At 39.1% G+C, this 18,881-nt stretch overlaps 1 protein-coding gene across 1 annotated transcript; it reads right to left on the bottom strand.

The window, feature by feature from the left end:
• Positions 1 to 8,087: 8,087 nt before the first annotated feature.
• On the bottom strand, positions 8,088 to 18,358 carry ttc14 (tetratricopeptide repeat domain 14). The gene is made up of 12 exons (XM_063501151.1): positions 17,793 to 18,358; positions 16,121 to 16,248; positions 15,793 to 15,992; positions 15,175 to 15,259; positions 14,665 to 14,794; positions 14,138 to 14,293; positions 13,926 to 13,997; positions 13,665 to 13,784; positions 13,134 to 13,256; positions 12,473 to 12,590; positions 9,892 to 9,998; positions 8,088 to 9,765 (listed from the first exon to the last, which is right to left on the bottom strand). The coding sequence occupies exons 1-12, from the start codon at positions 17,924 to 17,926 to the stop codon at positions 8,775 to 8,777; spliced, it is 2,364 nt and encodes a 787-aa protein (XP_063357221.1). The 5' UTR covers positions 17,927 to 18,358; the 3' UTR covers positions 8,088 to 8,774.
• Between the last annotated feature and the right edge of the window lie 523 nt (positions 18,359 to 18,881).

Below are 18,881 nucleotides of genomic sequence, written 5' to 3'. Positions count from 1 at the left end.
GATTTTTCCCCTCTTGCATCACACTAAAGTACTGACAGCTAGATTAAGCTGCTTTTTTTTACAGCTGTAATCTACTGTAAAAAACAAAGTGTTGCAGAGCTGTAAAAAATACACTAAACAATATTATTCTTAGCTCTTGGTTATACTGTTATCTCCAAGAAGAGTTTATTACTCCAAAATGTAACTACATGTCCTTGCTCCTGCTCGCTTTCTTGCATTTCCTCTATTCTTTGAATGACACTTTTAAAACGTATTCACAGTTTTTTTTATAAATTCCCCTACAGTGGCTCTGTGCCTCTTAAATACATGGATCACAATGGAAGCCCTTTGCTAGCCAAAACCCTAACACAGTTCTGGATTACACAACCGCTGGAAATATGAAAACAACTTTGCAGTCACAAAAATTACGGTAAAATACCATAAAAACACAAGTGTCCTCTTGTTAATATAAAGTGTTCAAGTGCATTAATGCAAAAATGGTACAAACTGTGCAAAAATTTCCTGCAAGTTGGCAAAATATAACCAAGTGTTCACTTAGTATGACAATACTGTACGGCACATTCTTTTCTTAATCATGTTTTAGTTCCTTGAGATGTGTAGCTCTGTGTGGAAAAAAAAGCTCATTTGAAATTTATATTAACTGAATGTATTACGTACACTGCAAATGAAAAACAATAAGAATGATAAATAGCAAAGAAGCTGTGTTCAAGTGGACAAAAAAGGGCACATAAACAAAAAAACAAACAAAAAAACAATCAAACATATGTATATTAAAGTCTGTAATGGGCCAATGTGTGGCCACTATTTGCCTTATGGCCTGGTTATGATGTGTATGGTATAGAAATAATGTAATATATTCTATATGAAAAGTCATATGGGGAAATTCATTGGATTGACACATGATTCAAGAAGTGAACTTTAAACTGTTTTACACTTAAAAATAATATACTAACAATTTAGCCAAGCAGAACATACGTCTGTTTTTGCACCAATCCAATCAAAAATAAAGAGGTTTATGCTTTTTCTTCATATTTTTTAAGGATAACTTGAGAGTTTCGTATCTTAATATTTATTTTGTAATACCTTGGTTACACTTTAACAGACCTGAACTTGATGAAATACTCTTAAACCTCTTCCCTAAAAGAGTTTCCATTTAAATTGCATATATTTCCATATGTAAATGAAAGAAAATATGGTTGGTTTGCTTACTTTGTATTTTCATGCATATCTGTGAAGCACTTTGAATCATAAAGTCATATATTATGTGCCTCTGAAAGACATTTTGTTTGATTTTAGATCACTGATTACTTAAAAAGGGATTATATTTATCATGTCAGCTGGCTATTTTGTCTTAGGCAAAATAGCCAGCTTGATATATTTTGCATAATGTTTTTGGAGAATCCCGAGTAAAGGACTGCCCCCCTTTCACTACTTCTTTGATGGTAAAATACTTCTGTATCTTTTCTCCAAGATTCCACAAGATATTATCACTAACAGGAGAACCAAGTCCTCATCATCAGTCACATTCAAACACTCTTCCGTCACTGGGGAGCCGTGAGAAAGATTTTCAGTGGTGGTTTTTGATTTCCATGCAGTCCTTTAACGACCCTTATTTGTATTTTCTTTAAGGACCCTCCCCGTTAGGAGGCTGCAGGGCACTGGTCTACTCTGCCACTGTGGTTCCTGTAAAAGTCAAAACTGCAGATAAATACAGTGCTTGGAGGATATTAGAAGTGTAGTACAAGGGTCCACTTTTCTTGATTAGCTGATAGCCCAAACCCCCTAAAGACCAGTGTTGAATGGCCCCAGAAATTATTTTACAAATGTGTCTTCCAGCAGAAGAAGTTTGAGTCCCTGTGGAGTATTGTGACAGCACTGAGACGAGGGCCACTGACAGCAGCGGGGTGAGAGTGTGATTGAATGGCAGCAGAGGACTATACATCTTTAAATTCCTCATTATCCACTAACACACAGGCACCACGTCTGCTCCTATTCCATTACTTACTCCTCTGTATTGTCATGCTCCGAGAATTCAATGTAGTACCTTTTATTGTAGAAAATGAAAAATGTCATTTTCCTCTTCTCCCTCTCTCTGTCTCCCCCTCTCCTAACACTAATTTAAAATGTCTCATCTCCCTCCGCGCGTTCAACAGTCTGATTGCCTCAGTGCTGAAGAAAGAGGCCTAAGAGGAGGAATCCCCTCTTTGTGAAAAGAAGTCCAGGTGGGAGCAGAGCAGGAGGAAGAGGAGGAGGAGGAGAACGGGGAGTGGGATGATTCATGAAGGCGAGAAATCTGCAGCTTCATCAGAGTCGGTCAAGCAGGACAGCTGCTGCCGTTGACCTCACGAACTAGTGAGAGACCCGCACCTTCAAGGACTAAAGGTCTTCTTTTTCTTTTCCCTCTAGCAGCCCTCCTCCCTCTCCCCCTCCCACTGCTATTTTTTTTCTTTCACACTTTTTCTCTTATTGCAACACTGCAGGCTCAGGACATGACCTGGAGAAACAAAGTCCTTCAGGTCTGCAAAAGGAAAAAAAAAGTACAGTGATGTGGTGTCTCTGGGCCTGAAACACAGCAGACCTCCATGTGTTTGTCTCACAGAGTCAGCTGTGAATCTGTTCCCTTTACTGTGGGATGGCTGACGGATGATGGAGTTGGATGGATGGAAAGTACATTTCCTAAACAGAGCACCAGATAATAAATTATTGAGACATTTTATTGCTAAATGCCTGAACTGAGCCATTCTGTGGCTTCACAAACACCAAATTTTCACTCTTTTTTAGCCTTAGATAACAATAAAATAAAAGTTTTCTTTTAAAAAGAAATCTATGTATTTATCTATTTAATGCGAGTGTTCTTAAAAATGGATTACAATTCATAAAAATCAAATTAAGCAGAGAGGAACAATTCAAATAAATAGAAAACTTCAACTGAAATATGTCTTAAAGACCTAGATATTTTGTGGCATTCATGAATGTCAATCAAAACACGTTTGTTTGTTTTTTGAAAACAAGTGAAACATTGTTTATAAAGTGCAAATGTCTGTTTCAGGTTTGCTCACATCAAGAGACAAAAATCACATTTGTCCTACTTGAAATTCCATTCTTGACTCAAACAAAGCCAGGCATTTCCAGCAGTATGGATGGAGAGCTCAGCGGCCTGCACTTTCCAAAAATTCGACCTCTGGTGTGGACAAACGCGGTGTTCCACTGCCCTCCAGTGGAAACATGCAGAACTGCAGTTAAACTGTTTAATGTTTAAAGTATGAATAAAGAACTTTTTTTTTCCTATTCAAAATGTAAATCTAATGACTAACCATAAAGACGATATCCCTGTACTCTTAATAATGACTTTTGACACCTTAGTATACACCATTAACGACATAATCAGACCATTAAAATAGTTTCTGGGTTTATCTGAGGGTAGCTGCGTAGGCAGAGACCACCCTCACTAACTTCTGATGCACACACAGTCTTTACTCAAAGTAGGCTTTAAGAGTTAAAGAGTAAAAAAAAACATGTCCCCTTTTAAAAGAGAGACATTCCAGGAGGAATCAGTAGGTCGATGCCTTCTTTAAGTATTTTTATTAAGAACTGAGATTATAATTGAAAGTAATCTCATGTGCATTTTGACTGGTGGATAATTTGCCATCTTAGGATGCATTAACCAGCTAGGAATTGTTGAAAAATTATTTAAAGACATGCAATATGTTGTTTACTTATGTTAAAAATAAATAACTGTGGCAGAGAGAAAGCTCTACAGAGGGTGGTGAAGGCTGCACAGAGAGTTGTCGGAGGCAGCCTCCCAACCGTCACAGACATATACACCTCCAGATGCAGGAAGAGGGCCACCTGTATCACGAAGGGCCCCACTCAGCCAGCACACCCACTCTTTGTCCCGCTCCCCTCAGGCAAGAGGTTGGGGAACATCAAATGCAAAACCACCAGACTGAGAAACAGCTTCATTCCAGAAGCTGTGAGACTTTCGCAATACATAAATGGACAAGAACTGCTATTGTAGCCCCTTAATCACTACTGACACTTAATGACACTGTCACTTTATCAATGCTGGTCATCATGCCCTTTGCTGCTAAAGTATTTACACCTATATTTATACCTACACTCTATACCCATACTCCACACTGGTACTCAGGTTGTTGCACTCTACTTATAGTATTATTTATTGTATTGTTTTATTACTTGTCATTCCTGTTTGTTAAAAAACAAACAAACAAAAAAACAACAACTATTTATTTATTACTTAAAAAAAAAAATCTGTTTCTTCATTATTTAGTTTCTTTTCACTCCAGGACCGTGTGTACATAATTACGTTCCACCTCATGTTAACATGTGATGCGAATGACAATAAAGCTCCTTGAATCCTTGAAATAAATAGAATAAATAAATAAAAAATGAGAAAGGTAGGGTCACATTCTATCTGGTAGTAAAGACATTTTAATAATATTTTACCATCTGTTTTACTCTTTTCCCTTGATGCTGTAAAAAGCAGAGGAAAGACATGTACATAGTGTGTCTTCACTAAAGATAAACAAGGTTTTCTCTTCCCATTTGCTCGTATTAAATATTCATGTTATTAAGTGAAGGTGTGCAAGATGAAGGAAACGATTGCGGGGATTCATTGGCCAAACAATAAATAAAATAAATAAAATAATCTAAATGTTTTTGCTGTTCTGAAAAGACATCTGCTCTCCCTCATTCAGTGTTATATTTGAAAGTGAAGAGCATAATCTGCCAGAGAATCCATTTATCACAATTTTTTAGGATGGAATAATCCATGTGTTCAGTGAGGCGTCTTGGCGGAGACCAAAAACTCCTCTCCAGTGGCTCTTTACGGGACTAATGACCCACCGAGTGAGCACTTAGCGAGATCTCCTGTATTCAGTATTTATAATATTAAGATGTCAGGCATCTGAGGGGAGGAAGGACAGGATCAGGAGTGTGTGGTGAACAGCATTAGATGAAGAGGCTTCTTTTCTGCCTGTATATTAGTGGCTAATCTGCCCTAACAAGATAGACTGGGGCGTACAGCATTCTCCACTGCATCGCTGATGACGAGACCAGTAATGATGGAGGAGGGAAGCAGGAGGCTGGCAGCTAAGCCCGAAGTAAGCTACTTTGGCACTGGGTGACGCACGGCTGGTCCCACAGCCACCAAAGAGTGTGCGTGTGTGTCCAGTTATTAAATCAAATATGTGACACCAAGTAGCTTAAAGCACCAATAAGCCACAAGGCCACTTTGGCTTTAATTTGTTCAAGGATGAAATCACATGTGAGTTACATGGCATGACCTTTGGGGAAGTGTCGCCTCAATTTAAAGATTCTATGACAAAACCACAGAAGAAGTAATAATGTGTTAAGTAAAAAAAAAAAACCCCAAAACAAACAACAATAACTAGAACATGTTTTAGTACATGTTAGTCGTTTTCAAGGTGTGGGCTATTGATCCACTTGATGACCAGAGGAAAATTATGGAGCCAAAACCAGCTAAAATGTGTTGCTTTACTGTTAATGCTTGATGAAAACTGTAAAATATTACATGGAACATCTTACTGTTTTAAACCCTACAAGTTAAAGTGTTTTAATATTTGAGATTTTGCATGCTTTTATCATGCTTTCAGTGGTATTCTAGCTTAGTATGAATTTTGCCCAAATCATTAAAAATGTGATTCCACATAAATCTCCACTCAAGGCCCACTTAATTACTTATTAGGAAGCTTTCCAAGAGTTTCCATGACTTTGATCACTTTGGTTTAACGCACAAACTTTAAATGCCGATGAATACAATGTTATGACCATTAGGAAGGTCTTTGATATTACTAAGATTATACGAATAGTCACAGTTTGTACTCTTGGATTTTGGGTGAACAAACCCTCTGACTCTATCCTAAATCGGCTTCTTGTGATGTTGCCATGTGTTCCCAACCTTTGGATTTATCCTGATTCTTTTGAATGAAGCTGAGGTTTCACGAATGTCGATGGAAAGCTACACAGGCCTGCAGTACTGACACTTTCCCAGAACTTCAAACAGGCCCATATACAGTAGCCTCCATGCATGTAGAGGATCAATACGTTGGTGGAAAATGAATCCTCTTCCACACGTATTATTGAGCCAGGAGAGGTTTGCAATGTGTCTGCAAATACAGTGGTATTTCTCTCTGTGGAAGAGAGAAGTGCAACTCACTTGAAAGAACCCCACAGCTGAATATTTTCACCAAGTTTAAAGGTTTTCTGCACCGCTGTATTTACATCATGTAAATAGGCAGAAAAAGCAAAGCAATAGTAATGTATGTATATACATACCTGGTCAATAAAGCTGATTCAGATTTTAATAAGCTCTTTGATACTCTCAATATATCAACAGTTCTAACATTACAGTGATATGGATACCCTTGACTGTGTGATTATAAAGTGGCTTTTTAAATTTATCCCCAAAAACAGCCTCCCCAAGTCTGATTTGACCGTGATTTAAAATCGTTGTATTGAATTGATGAGTTCTCACTGTTTTGGGAGTCCTGTGGAAGACAAAGCCCAGTGGAACATTTTGAAAGTCGCTGACTTTTGTTCTGTTTGGCATAGTTTACTTTGGCTCTACAAAGGACGGCCTAGCTGCTCATTGAGAAGACAGACACAAGCTATGATTTCTTAATACTGTGAGGATGAGACCTTCAGGATGGAATGACCACTTTCAAGGTTTCACCCTTGAGATCAGGTTATGCTTATTCATTTACAGTGCTGTGAAAAAGTATTTGCCCCCTTCAGAATTTCTTATTTTCTTCCCCTTATTTGTTGATCTGATGTTTCAGATCATGAAAGTTAAATATAAGACAAAGATACCCTGAGCAAATACAAAATGTTTCTTTCCAAATCTATTTGACCCTATGCAAAAAATTAATTCCTAATAACTGGTTGTGCTACCACTGGCAGGAAGAACTGCAATAATATGTTTGTGATAACTGGAAATGAGTCTTTCACATCACCTTGAAGGCCCAAGGTTTCTTTGCAGAATTGTTTTAATTCAGCGACACTGGAGGGTTTTCCAGCATGAATGGACTGTTTAATGTCACGCCAAAGCATATCAATCATACTAAACTTGGACTAAGCCAAAACATTCTTATTTTTTTTAAATTGCTGGGCTTGCTGTTGTGTTTCAGATCATTATCCAGCTGCTTAACCCAAGTGACCCTGAGGCCCAGGTCACATACTCATGGTAGGAGATTCTCCTTCAGGATTTTCTGGTAGAGAGCAGAATTGCAGCAAGTCATCCAGACCCTGAAGAAGCAAAGCAACTCCAGACCATCACACTACCACCAACATATTTTTCGTGCCAGCTGTAACAGGAAAGACCTTCCAAAAGGTTCAGCTTTTGTCTCATCAGTCCACAGAATGTTTTCCTATAGGTCTTGATGTCTTCTGGCAAATGTGAGATCAATCTTTGTGTTCTGTTTGTTCAGCAGTGATTTTTGTCTTCGGCTTTTGTCCAGCCTCTTTTTTATAGTTTAATCATGAACTCTGACCTTAATTGAGGCAAGTGACGTCTGCATCTCTTTAGATGTTGTTCTGGGTAGGCTGTTGATGCTCAGTAATTTTGGTAGGCTGGCCACTCCTGGAAAGATTCACTACTGTTCACTACTTGAGTCCCAAAGTCTTAGCAATGGTCTGTACTCCTTTAAATGTCAGTGACTTTGATTCTTCAATGTTCTTGAATGACTTTAGATAGTGGTGTGATGTGTTGCTTTTTCTGAGATTTTTTTAAGCCTATGTCAGAGGTTCTATTTAAGTGATTTCTTAATTCAATGGGCCTCGGTCATCTTTGTCCAATACTAAAATTTGTTTGGTGAGCTGAAACATTTCAGTGCAATAAATGTAGAAGGAAAAAAAGAAAAGAAAGAAACCATGAAGGGGGCAAATACCTTTTCACAACACTGCATCTAATTGATTATATCTGCACCTGGTCTCATTTCTGTAATACAGTGCTCATCACTGTAGATAACATGCAGACGTGTATTGGATGACAGCTATAAAATTCTTTTTTATTTTTCTTAAAAAAAGGACTTCAACGACTTACAGGTTTGATATTTGAAATGCTTTACTGACTCAACTGACTTTGTTTTATTACAGGAGAAAATTAGTCAGAATACAGCTGGAACCTTCTGCACTAAGTATAGTCTTAAGGATTGTTTGGACAGAGGTTTAACAAGCCACAGAAAGAATGTACAACATGGCACACAGCAGTAAATATAAGGCAGTCAACTTCTTTGACAGCAAAAAGAGCGTCACAGAACAGATGATAAAGCTTACAGAGCAAAGTTATGCAACAGCTTGTCAAAATGTTCACTATTCTCTAAAGGCGATGCTTATGAAGATAATGCAATAATATGGACTGAATCTGATATTCTCATGCTTAGATATGACATGTACTGTTTCCCAGTTTAAAAATATGAATTTACTTTAGCATTATTTTAAAGTGTTAAACCTGTTTGAACCCATTAAGGTGAACATTTCAGGACATTTTGACAAACAGTTACTAGGGAATTATTACAGGACTCCAGTCTGACATAGAGAATAACAACCTTTCAAAGTAAAACGGCTCATTTTCTGCAAAAAGAGAAACTTAAAAAAAATAGCTGGTGACATTCAATCGGCAACAGACTTGGCCATAGATCAGGAGTATTGATGCGATCCAGAGAGTAGTTTCATGGTACAAATGTTACTTTCACCTCTTTTCCGAACACTTGTATGGATATCATACCCTGTTGTTATTTTTTTGGCTTCACTCCTTTTTCCTTCTCAAACTGAGCAATCTGGTTAAAAATATCCAACAGGTTTGGAGGGACGTCGTTTTTGGCCCCCATGCTGCACTGTTCATTTTGATTTCCAGCACTTCCTTTTTTACTGTGTCCTTGATCTGGCATGGTACCTTCTTCCTTTTGACTTTCCTTCTCTCTTTTCACCTGATCTGCTCCGCGAACTTCCAGCCTCCCTCGATTCTCATACCTATCATCTTCAAAGAAGTTCCTTGATGATGAGTCATTCCTGTTCTTTGGGTGTTTGGAAGCGGAATTTCCTGAATGCTCAGGTCGGTAACTAGATTTACGACCCGAATACTCTAACTCTCCTGACGAGCAGGATAATTTCCGCTTGGAATTTTCATCTAAACTACTTCTCCTTTTGGAGTCACTGTCCCTTCTGTCTTTCTTCCTGTCACCATCCCTACTTCTATTCCTCCTTTCTCTACTCCTGCTCCTAATCTTCTCTCTATCTGGGCTTCTGCTCAGGCTGCTCTTTGTTTTCTTCATCCTGCTCTCCTCCCTGTCCCTGTCCCTTCCCTTTCTTTCTCTCCGTGAGGAGTCAGACTCTTCCTCTTCTGAAGCTGCTGTCAGCGAGTACAGCTTGGAACTCTTTCTATCATCTGCATCCTTCCCTTCTACCTGCTCCTCGTCCCTCACTCCAAACCCCAGGCCTCCCGCCTGGTTGAGAAAAGTAGCAGAGGTATTGGAAGGTGCGGGATACCACTCCACCTCGTCATCCTCCTCTTTCTCCTTCCTATCTTTCTTACCCTCGTTGCTTCTCCTGCTCTCCTTTGAGGAGATCCTGCGATGGCGCTTGCTTCCACGCTCTGATTTCCTCCTTTTCTTTTTCTTCTTTTTAGACCGCCTGCAAGAGGACGATGATGATGTGGAGGAGGAGGATGTCCTTGAAGAAGTGGAGGATGAGGAAGAGGCTGATCTCTTCCGTTTTTTCTTCATCCTGAAAAACAGAAGACATGTACTGATAATATTTTTCTGGTAAAACAGACGGGGTATTATGAGGCTGTCCTTAACGGAAGTGGCTTTTCTTTTAGCTTTAAGTAAATAAATCAATCGGTCAGCTTACCTCTTCTCCTCTTTTAAGATCTTACGTAATTTTTCAGCACTGCTCTGGCCACTCTTAGTTTTGACCTGTTCCTTAGCCAGTGCTTCCTCTCGCAGGCGAATCGATTTCTTTAGTCGCCGGGTGAGGCGAGGCAAGACGAGACATGACAATGGCAGGCAGGCAAAAGTCGACAGAAACGTATTCAAAGACATACACGCCATGACCCAAAACCACGCAAAAATCCCAAAACAACAATCATTCATTCATTCATTTATTCAGCCATTTGCATCAGAGCAAGTATGTATGGAGAGGAAAAAAAAAATCAAGAGGTTTGTAGAGCATACATAACCGTCACAAGCCAAACAGTTCGCAGGAAGAGAAATGTGTGATGAGTTACAGATTTACCATAGAGAATGATGTGGTATGATCCCAGAGCGGGGGTAGATTTAAAAAGAATTTTTTTGGATTGATGGAAGGACAGAGGTGCAAGCAGAGATGTGCAAAGAAACGGTATTTGTCCCAGAATTAGGTGGAGAAGGTTTCAACATTACCGTATTTGAACCCGGGACATGGAACACAAGTGTCCAGGAGAAGAGGAGTCATTGTTGCCATTGTGCAGATTATTCCCCCCCCCCCACGAGGCAGGTGACAAGACCGCAGCAGTCAGAAGGTCAGAGGGCAGAGGGTCAGAGTCCAAGGGTTGCAAACACACACATACACACCAAAACAGTTCATCAGTATTACAAACCACAGTGCTCGGAGCAAAGTAGAAAAACATTTTTTCTTTTTTAAATATAGTGTTTGGTTTTTTTTAAAGAAAACATTCCTACATGAATAATATGCACTTTAGAAATGTGCTCAAACTGGTTTCAACACCATGGACAGCAGCTCATGTCTTTCTTCAGCACCCAGGTGTACCCACACACATTCACTGTTTATTGTTATACTCTTTGCTGTCTCACTCTGCCCTTCTTTAGTCCCCCCCCCCCCCCCCCCCCCTCGAAAAAAAAGTACCACGACATGCCTCACCCTTCTGGAGACTTTTATCCCTTTTAATCCCTAAAGGCAATCTATTATAAATCATCTTTTTGTTTTTTGGGTTTCTTTTTATTTTTTTATATACACAACAAACTTTGTTGACATTAATGCATTTCTTACCAAAGACTTACCTTAGCCCTTTCAGCGTTGTGGCATACTACACCTTACATACAAAAGGCTTAAGTTAAAACTGCTGATAATCAAGTTAATAACTAGTAAACCTTTTTAAATTCATGTCCTATATTAAAGGTTACAGAGGTCAACATTCAACGAGTGTCAAAGGCCTGCATGTATAAAATTAACACTGTCTTGGTACAGGAGGTGTTCCTTATTTATTGAGCTGCTAAAGTTGTGCAAATGTTTAGTGTTTAATTAACAAGCCTCAGAGTAACCATAAAATCCACTGCTTTATGTAAGACAATCTTATGATAATCTGTCAACAACAGTCTTTTCACAGCAGCCATTCTAACACAAGGACACAGGTAGTAACAATGATTAGGGGAAGTACCTGCATATAACACAGCCTTCATTAATATTACTACAAACACCCGTTTTTACCAAGTACTTCAAATTGACCTGTCAAGTTTCCTCTAATACTGTAATATTCACAGTTCTTTCTTCAGTCTTTGAATGCAATACATTTTCATACAGTTGATGGGAGTGAAAAGAACAGCCCAACCAATAGAGGATTTTCCAGACTAATATTTGGGGATTTAAAAATCTAATATATTGGACAGTTTTGTTTTGTTTTTTCAGTTACATAAAACAAACAGATTTCCCTCACATTTTTTATGCGAAGTTGTTTGTGTAAAAACAACCTCAGCAATTCTTTTGCTTCCAATTTTCACTTCTCTTCCCTTGTCAGTGCTTATGTAGAGGTTTTTTCACCTATCGTTCAGGATATCGTTTAATACTACAGCAGCTACGTGCACTGCAACAGCAAACAGAAATGGATGTGGCTGTGAGTGGCATTCCCAGCGTAGGAAAAAGCAACCAATGCAGCAGGTATACCGAGGGCTTAAAACTGACTCTTTTTTTTTTTTTTTTTTACTGAATTCTACTGTGATCATGTGCATAAACACCCCAAAAGGCCTCTTTTGAGCAAGGAAAAATTCTTACTGTTATCAGAAATATCTGGATCTGTAGCTGCTTAGTGCCCAGTGGTCACCGGTTAGCTGCTAACTTTAGTGTGCCTGTTTTCTCGTGGTCCGTACACAGAGCCACACATATTTGTTAAAAAACATGTTAAACATATTTAAGCAGAGCACACATAAATACAGTTCTGGGAACTTGTCAACTAATTTTACAAGACACTAATCTGTCCTCATACCATCCCATTCTCTGTGTTGTCAGAGCAACAAGCAGCTGCTCACTTTTTCCACCTTTTTTATTGTTTTCCTGAAGTCACACAGAAATAACACCATTTTGAAACTAAACTTTGATGGGATCATTATTTCTGCATGTGCTTTAATAGTTAAGCCTAAAATATACACACTGCATACCTGCCAACTTTTTTGAACCCCTCAGGCACGCTTGTGTATGTGTGTGTGTTGTGTCCGCTCACCTGTATAGTGTCTGTGATCTTGTGCAGGGCTTCCTGTGCCTCAGGGTTTGAGCCATCTAAAGCTAGAGCTCTTCTGTACAATCCCTCAGCTGTTACTAGCTTTTCCTGTTCCTCAAGCCTGCAAGCACAAACAAACATCCTTTGAGTAAATGATAATACATGTTATTTATATAGTAGTATTCCTGTTAATACTTTGCTGGCCTCCCTTTTTCACAGGAACAAAGCAGCTGAGCTGATGCTCACTCACCTGTTTCAGAATAGCCTGTGAGCTTTTTCCTACTTTAATATAACTTCATCCTTCTATACAGCTTCTATTCATAAACACTAGCAGTGCACCATAATCAGGCTGTGACATGGTTAAACAGGGAAAAAGTAGGAGGCCATAGAAAGCGTCGTTTCCTCCTTGGGAAAAATCAAAGTTGTTCTGTCTATAGTTACCTTGCACATCGCTCTTCATAGCTGGATTTAAAATCAATAGTATTTGTATACTGACATATCAGGCCCATTGTGCACTGTAACAAGAAAAAGTTGGTGGAGCTGATGGCAGCTTTCTCATTAACATTCTTAAACTTCTCTCTGATCTGAGCCTTTCAACTAGTGGATCACTACTGTACTGTAAGCTCTCATTTCACATCTGCCTACTAAGTGAAGCAGTGCTTACTGTTTTCCTCTCTCCACTAGTGTCTGACACAGATACTTCTTGGCGTTGCGGTGATCGGGACAGTTCTCCAAAGCTAGTTCAAAGTCTGTTATTGCCTTCATAATGCTGCCTTTGTTAGCATACCTGTGTGCAAAGTGAAAGAAACACAAAAAAGATGATAAGATTGATCTCATTTTCAGGAGTATGCCAGGTTTCTGTAACATCAAGTGTTATGTGTGTTTAACAGGTACTAAGACAAAAGCAACTTTTCATTCCAAAGAGCTAGGACAATAGTACAGGAACAGGTGTGGTGTCTTAATTACTGTTCCTCATTCCATTCTGGTATGGGAAAATGGTATGAGGAAACTTGCCAAAGTCGTTTAAAATGTCTTGATGCATCCAATAAATAAACTATTGTAAACACTGTATACAATTCTTGTAATTTAAACCAGTTAGGTGTTTACAGGGTCATGAAAGACCAAGGAATATCTCAAACAAGCACAGAGTTATACAAACAACAGTTCTCATCATTTGAACTGAATGCAGACTCACAGAGCTCCACGTGCCACCAGTGCTTCTACATTATTAGTGTCTATTTCCAAGGCTTTGTTGTATTCATTCATGGCTTCCACATGGCGACCATGTTTGAAGTGGTCCACCCCTGCACGGACACTTGAAAAACACACAAGCAAAATACAAGTCAGGTTTGTATTATTGTGAAGTCTAAGCCAGGGGGAATAAGTGGTCCAAAAACAAAAAGATTCAACATCCCATCCATTTTCTGTGGTCAAAGTCGATAGCTAATAGCATTACCACTTTAAGGCCCAGGATGCAGACTGTTTCTTCCTGATTGCAGAAGCAAAATCCTCTGCTTGGAAAAGTTTACTGTGGAGAAAAGAACCATAGACACCACACTATTTAACAGCCTTGCTAGATAACCAAACTTTCATTATTGCATGAATCTGCTTGCAAATTTGTATGAAATTAGGGGAATTACTGTGTAATCGCACCAACTAAAAGTTTACCTCTGCAGTCCTCGCATCATTGACGGTGGGTGGGTGTCACTAATTCCCACCTTTTCCAGCAAGTAGTCCACTACAGAAGGGTTGTGGTATCCATGGCAACCTGTCAGTATACGCTCATATGTCTCACTGGAGTCAGTGGCTGCCTGAACACTACGACTAAGGAGAGAGCAGTCACTGCAACCACGCGTTAATGCATTAATACATATTTATATCAGATTAAGCTTTTATATTAAAGCTCAGGCTACATATCAGCCCGCTCATTTGAGTAATAAAATACATCCTATTCTTGAAAAAAGCATAAATATTAAAAAATAAATAACTTAAATCCCCAAACTACATTTTACATGAGCAGTGACTGAGAATACAGATGGTCTGCTGCAGCTACAATCAAGTGAAGCTTGATATGAAATACTAGTTCAAATGCTTGTATGACATTTCTTAATGCAATGCTATGCAACAGTATTCACTCGAACGAGCTAAGCAGGTTTTCTTTTCTTCTTTCAGCAATCCGTGTTGTTTTTCTTTACCTGTAATGAACAGGCAGCTCCTCCTTGGTAATGACACCAAGTTTGATGTGCTCCAAGCTCGGAGAAAGACAGGCCTGATGGAGCGACACTGTGATTTTCTCCTGGTAGCGATCAATATCTTTCACTCCAGCTACAGAATAAGAAAAGATGAGACCGTCATTCTTTACATATCCCATTGCAGTACTGCGAAGCAGCACTATGTAATTCAAAAAGCAGCAAGCATTTCTATGATTATAACTGCACTGCAAACCTGCAAAATTAAAATGGGATAAAAGACTAAAACTTTAAGATACAGGTTGTGTTGAGACACAAAAAAGCATCAAATGAAAAAAAAAAAACACTACCATAGGCCAATTTTCTGTAGAATGAAGGTATTAGCTAGATTATTATACTTTATGCAGGTTTTGTCTGTCTAATAAATCTATTATTAGAAAATGTTTTAAAGGCTCCTGAAAAGAACTGCAGTATATGATTCTGGACCTCAGTGTTCTGGTTGTGCTAGACACAAACCTCTGATAAAGTCCCCAATCTGGTAGTACGCCAGGGGATCATCATGGCTCCCAGTGGAGGGAATTTCTCTTACATGACACAGAGCCTGAAGGGTGAAGAAAGATGTGCCTTTATGAAACAATAGTAAAATGCAAGGTGGATGGCAGATTTGGTTCAGGTGGACAGAGCAGCAAATTTAATTACACAACATTTGCCCCATTTACAGCCTGACAACAGAAACTCTCCAGGAAGCTTTCTGTTGAGGAATTTTTTCACTTCTAATACCTCAGTTGAGGTGGCTTGATGACAAACATGCAGGTGTTTTGTTACAACAGACATGAAGATGAAAAGCAGAAATCTTTTGGAACTGCCACTCCTGTACGTCCCGTAAAGCACAAGACTAAATGAAGATTACAGCACAGATATCATTACATGGACTCATAACATGAATTTTAAGCATGATTTTATCCTTATGTAAACTCCACGCAAAGAAAGAACTGGCAGTCACTCGGGTATTCCCAGAGCTACACAGCCGGTTTTTCATCAACAACTGGCCAACAGTCACAAATTTTCAGCTTCTACAGTGATGATTTATGACATAACTCAAGGACAGTCAAAAGGCTGAACATGTTGACCTACCGACAACTCTAAGTCCTCAATGTCTCTTTTCAGACCTCCTGCTGTGCAAAACAGAGTGAGAAAGAAGCCGTATTCTCTAATGTTGTTGATCCTCCCCACCACAATGTCTCCTCTTTCCAAATCCCGGTAGATCATGGATCGCCTCTCCTCATACGACACCTCCATGAATACCTCCATTGGTGGCATGACTGCGTAGGGCTCTGGAAGAGCGAAGACAGATCTGATGCAGTGTGTCACAAAATACAGACACTTTTCTCAACATCAGACAGGGCCTATGTGCAAGTCATACTCATCTTCATTTACACGCACAAGTATGAACAACACACACCTACAGCCTCCTCCTCCTCGTGCTCCTCTCCTCGAAGACCAGCAGTCCTCCATACTGGACTGAACAGGATGTCAGCCTTCCTGGCAATGAACTGCTCCACAAGTGGGTTGCTCTGCTCTTCAGACCTACTGTACAGAACAACAACAACAACAAAAGAAAGATCAGTAAACCAAATAAAATAATAATTAAAAGTGACGCTGGACTGAAATCACCTATGACAAACTAATTCTTGTATAATGGTGCAAAGGAAAATGAAATAATGCAACAGAAAAATGTTGAATTACTACACACTCCTGCTCTTTGTTCACAGACCTTCACTGAGAGTTATTGTATTACACTACTGATTTTTATTCTACAATGACAGCTGCAGTAGCTAGTGAAAAACAGATGTGTACTTTTTGCACCTCTTTTCATACAATGGTATTTTAGTTTAACTACACCATTCACAAATGATTGGGGGGAAAAAACATGTGTGGAAACAACATATGCTTACATGGACAAAAGTAGTGCGCCACTGACAAATTACACCTACAGGAGTTGCTCGGCCATGGAAACCCATGCCATGAAGCTCTTGGTGTGCTCTTCATGTACTGATGTTAATGTCAGAGACTTGGAACTCTGCAGTAATCAAGTCAGCAGAGTGTTGGGGATTTTTTTTTTTTGACACAATGTGCCTCAGCAATTGATGAGCAGCTGATCACAGAATACTCAGGAGCAGTGTGGGGCTCACAGCTCATCCAGTAAAGTCCCTGTGCCCCCTAAGCTGAATTATATTGATATACTTCAACTATAAGTTTCAGTAATTCATACAATTTGGTATTAACAAACTCAAAGTTCCACATTGCTGGTAAGTGTTACCGCACTGCATGCTCAGTTTAATTAATGGTTTCACGTGAATTTAGTTCTTCTGCACCAATCACTGTACCCAGCATGACTGCAAACAGAGTGGAGGGGCTGCTGCAGGTCAGACTTTCTTGATTTGAAATGTAAAAGAGGTCATTCATCAGTTTGTGCAGCTACTTTTAAAACACAAATTTTTGCAATTTTATATCTGTGGCTGCATTTCTTTATGCGTGTACATTGCATGTATAGTTATAAATATTCATAGTGTGTTTTTTATTGCAATCACAAAGTGACTTGACCAGTGGCATGGTCTTGCAGTACCCCACATGTGTTCAGTGAGCTCCTTATAATGACTCATTCTTTCACAAACGTCTGTAAAGTCAGACTGCATGTCTAGGTGCTTGATTTTAGACATCTATGGCAATGGAACTGAAAATACCTCAATTTAGAAGCTGATAGGTGTGGTGTAGTCCTTTTCTGCATATTTCTTGTGCAATTTAATTATAAGCCATTTTAAATTCAGAGAATTTTCAAGCAAAAGTTGCAAATTCCTCATTAGCTTCACCATTTCAAGGCAGATGTCAGCTTATTAACTGAAAATCTGCTGGACGAGCAATAGGAGATTTAAACAGTAAAATTATACTGGCGATAAGAATACTGTGATATTCACTCATCTTTGTTTTCAGAGCGTTTAATTCACAACCTATATGCAATATCATCTTTGTCTAACACTTTAAGAGAAAATAATGATGTGCTAGCATTTTGTCTGCACTTATGACTTTAGGCATTCTGCAGCAGCATGCCGTGGTGCTCATAAACTCAGACATACCTCTCATACGTGGCTTTGCAGAGGTCAGACACCACCGCTTGGAAGTCTGGATTTTCCGTTTGTTCACATTTCAGCGTGTTGAACAGGGATTGTCCATGATACGTCAGACATTGCCTCAACAAGTCTCTGTCCATTCTCTGCTTTTACGGGACTGAACTCACATTATTGTACGAGTCAAAAAATACCGAAGCGGCCGAGGACTCTTTTAGCGATGCCCATGCCAGCACAATTTAGAGCTTACCTTGAGGTTGACACAGTACTGCAATTTTTTCCAAACTTAAAAAACGTTTAATTATTTGCAAAAAAGACTGAGAAGTCGATTTTAATGTATGTAAGTTAGATAACAACCAATCTCTGTTGTTTAGCTAGCTAGCAAACCTACCAGCAAAAAGCCGCACTAACAGTTTCCGCAGTTTGTTTGTCTTCATAAAAAGCCCCAATATTGCGGCACTGCACATGCACGGACTCGCTGTTCATGCAACACAAGGAAAATTGTTGTTTTAGCTATTCAAAGTTTAGCTAATGCTGAAAAAAAATCGCTAGTAAGCCAGGAGTCGTGGACAAATGAGCATGCGCCGTGTGTGTCACACTGAAACAGTCGGGAGAAACAAGAACCACGTGGGAACGATGGCGATAACTACTATTTAGTTCGTGTTTATATTTACCGCTTATCGCAAATATTATCTTGCCCCTATTTGTAATAATCTTTGAACATTCAGTTTTCTTTTTTATGGACATTTTGGTTTGTTATGCAGAATAATTCATTTGACCCCTGATTTAATGTGAGCCTTGTGTACTTCAAGCAAGCAAAGGTTGACTTTATTGCCCAATCCAACTTTTCAAATTTCACTAACTTCTAAAGAGTTTGTTGTATACAGGGTTTTCAAAATAAATAAAGTACCTGTACCCAGCAAGGAAAAATTTCTGTTCCCCAATGACATATATAGGAACAGAGGTGTCTTAGAGATAGGGCTGTGAATTGCTGAACACAATGTTGGAGAATAAGAGGACCCCTGAGGAATGAAAGACTTTCAGAAATCCCTGTCTGTGAGCACAGTTCCCCATGCCATCTATGAATGTATGTTAAAT

Source organism: Pelmatolapia mariae, linkage group LG17 (assembly GCF_036321145.2).
Source record: "Pelmatolapia mariae isolate MD_Pm_ZW linkage group LG17, Pm_UMD_F_2, whole genome shotgun sequence".
Taxonomy (NCBI): Eukaryota; Metazoa; Chordata; class Actinopteri; order Cichliformes; family Cichlidae; genus Pelmatolapia; species Pelmatolapia mariae.
This window is presented reverse-complemented; position numbering and strand designations above follow the sequence as displayed.

Bases quoted from the DNA above. Each gene is read 5' to 3' on its own strand.
- ttc14 (XM_063501151.1), bottom strand. From the start codon at position 17,926: ATGGACAGAGACTTGTTGAGGCAATGTCTGACGTATCATGGACAATCC. The intron at 14,795-15,174 runs GTTTGTGTCTAG...CTTATTCTGTAG, and splicing joins GATTGGGGACTTTATCAGAG to CTGGAGTGAAAGATATTGAT. The intron at 13,785-13,925 runs GTAATGCTATTA...GTGTTTTTCAAG, and splicing joins GCATCCTGGGCCTTAAAGTG to TGTCCGTGCAGGGGTGGACC.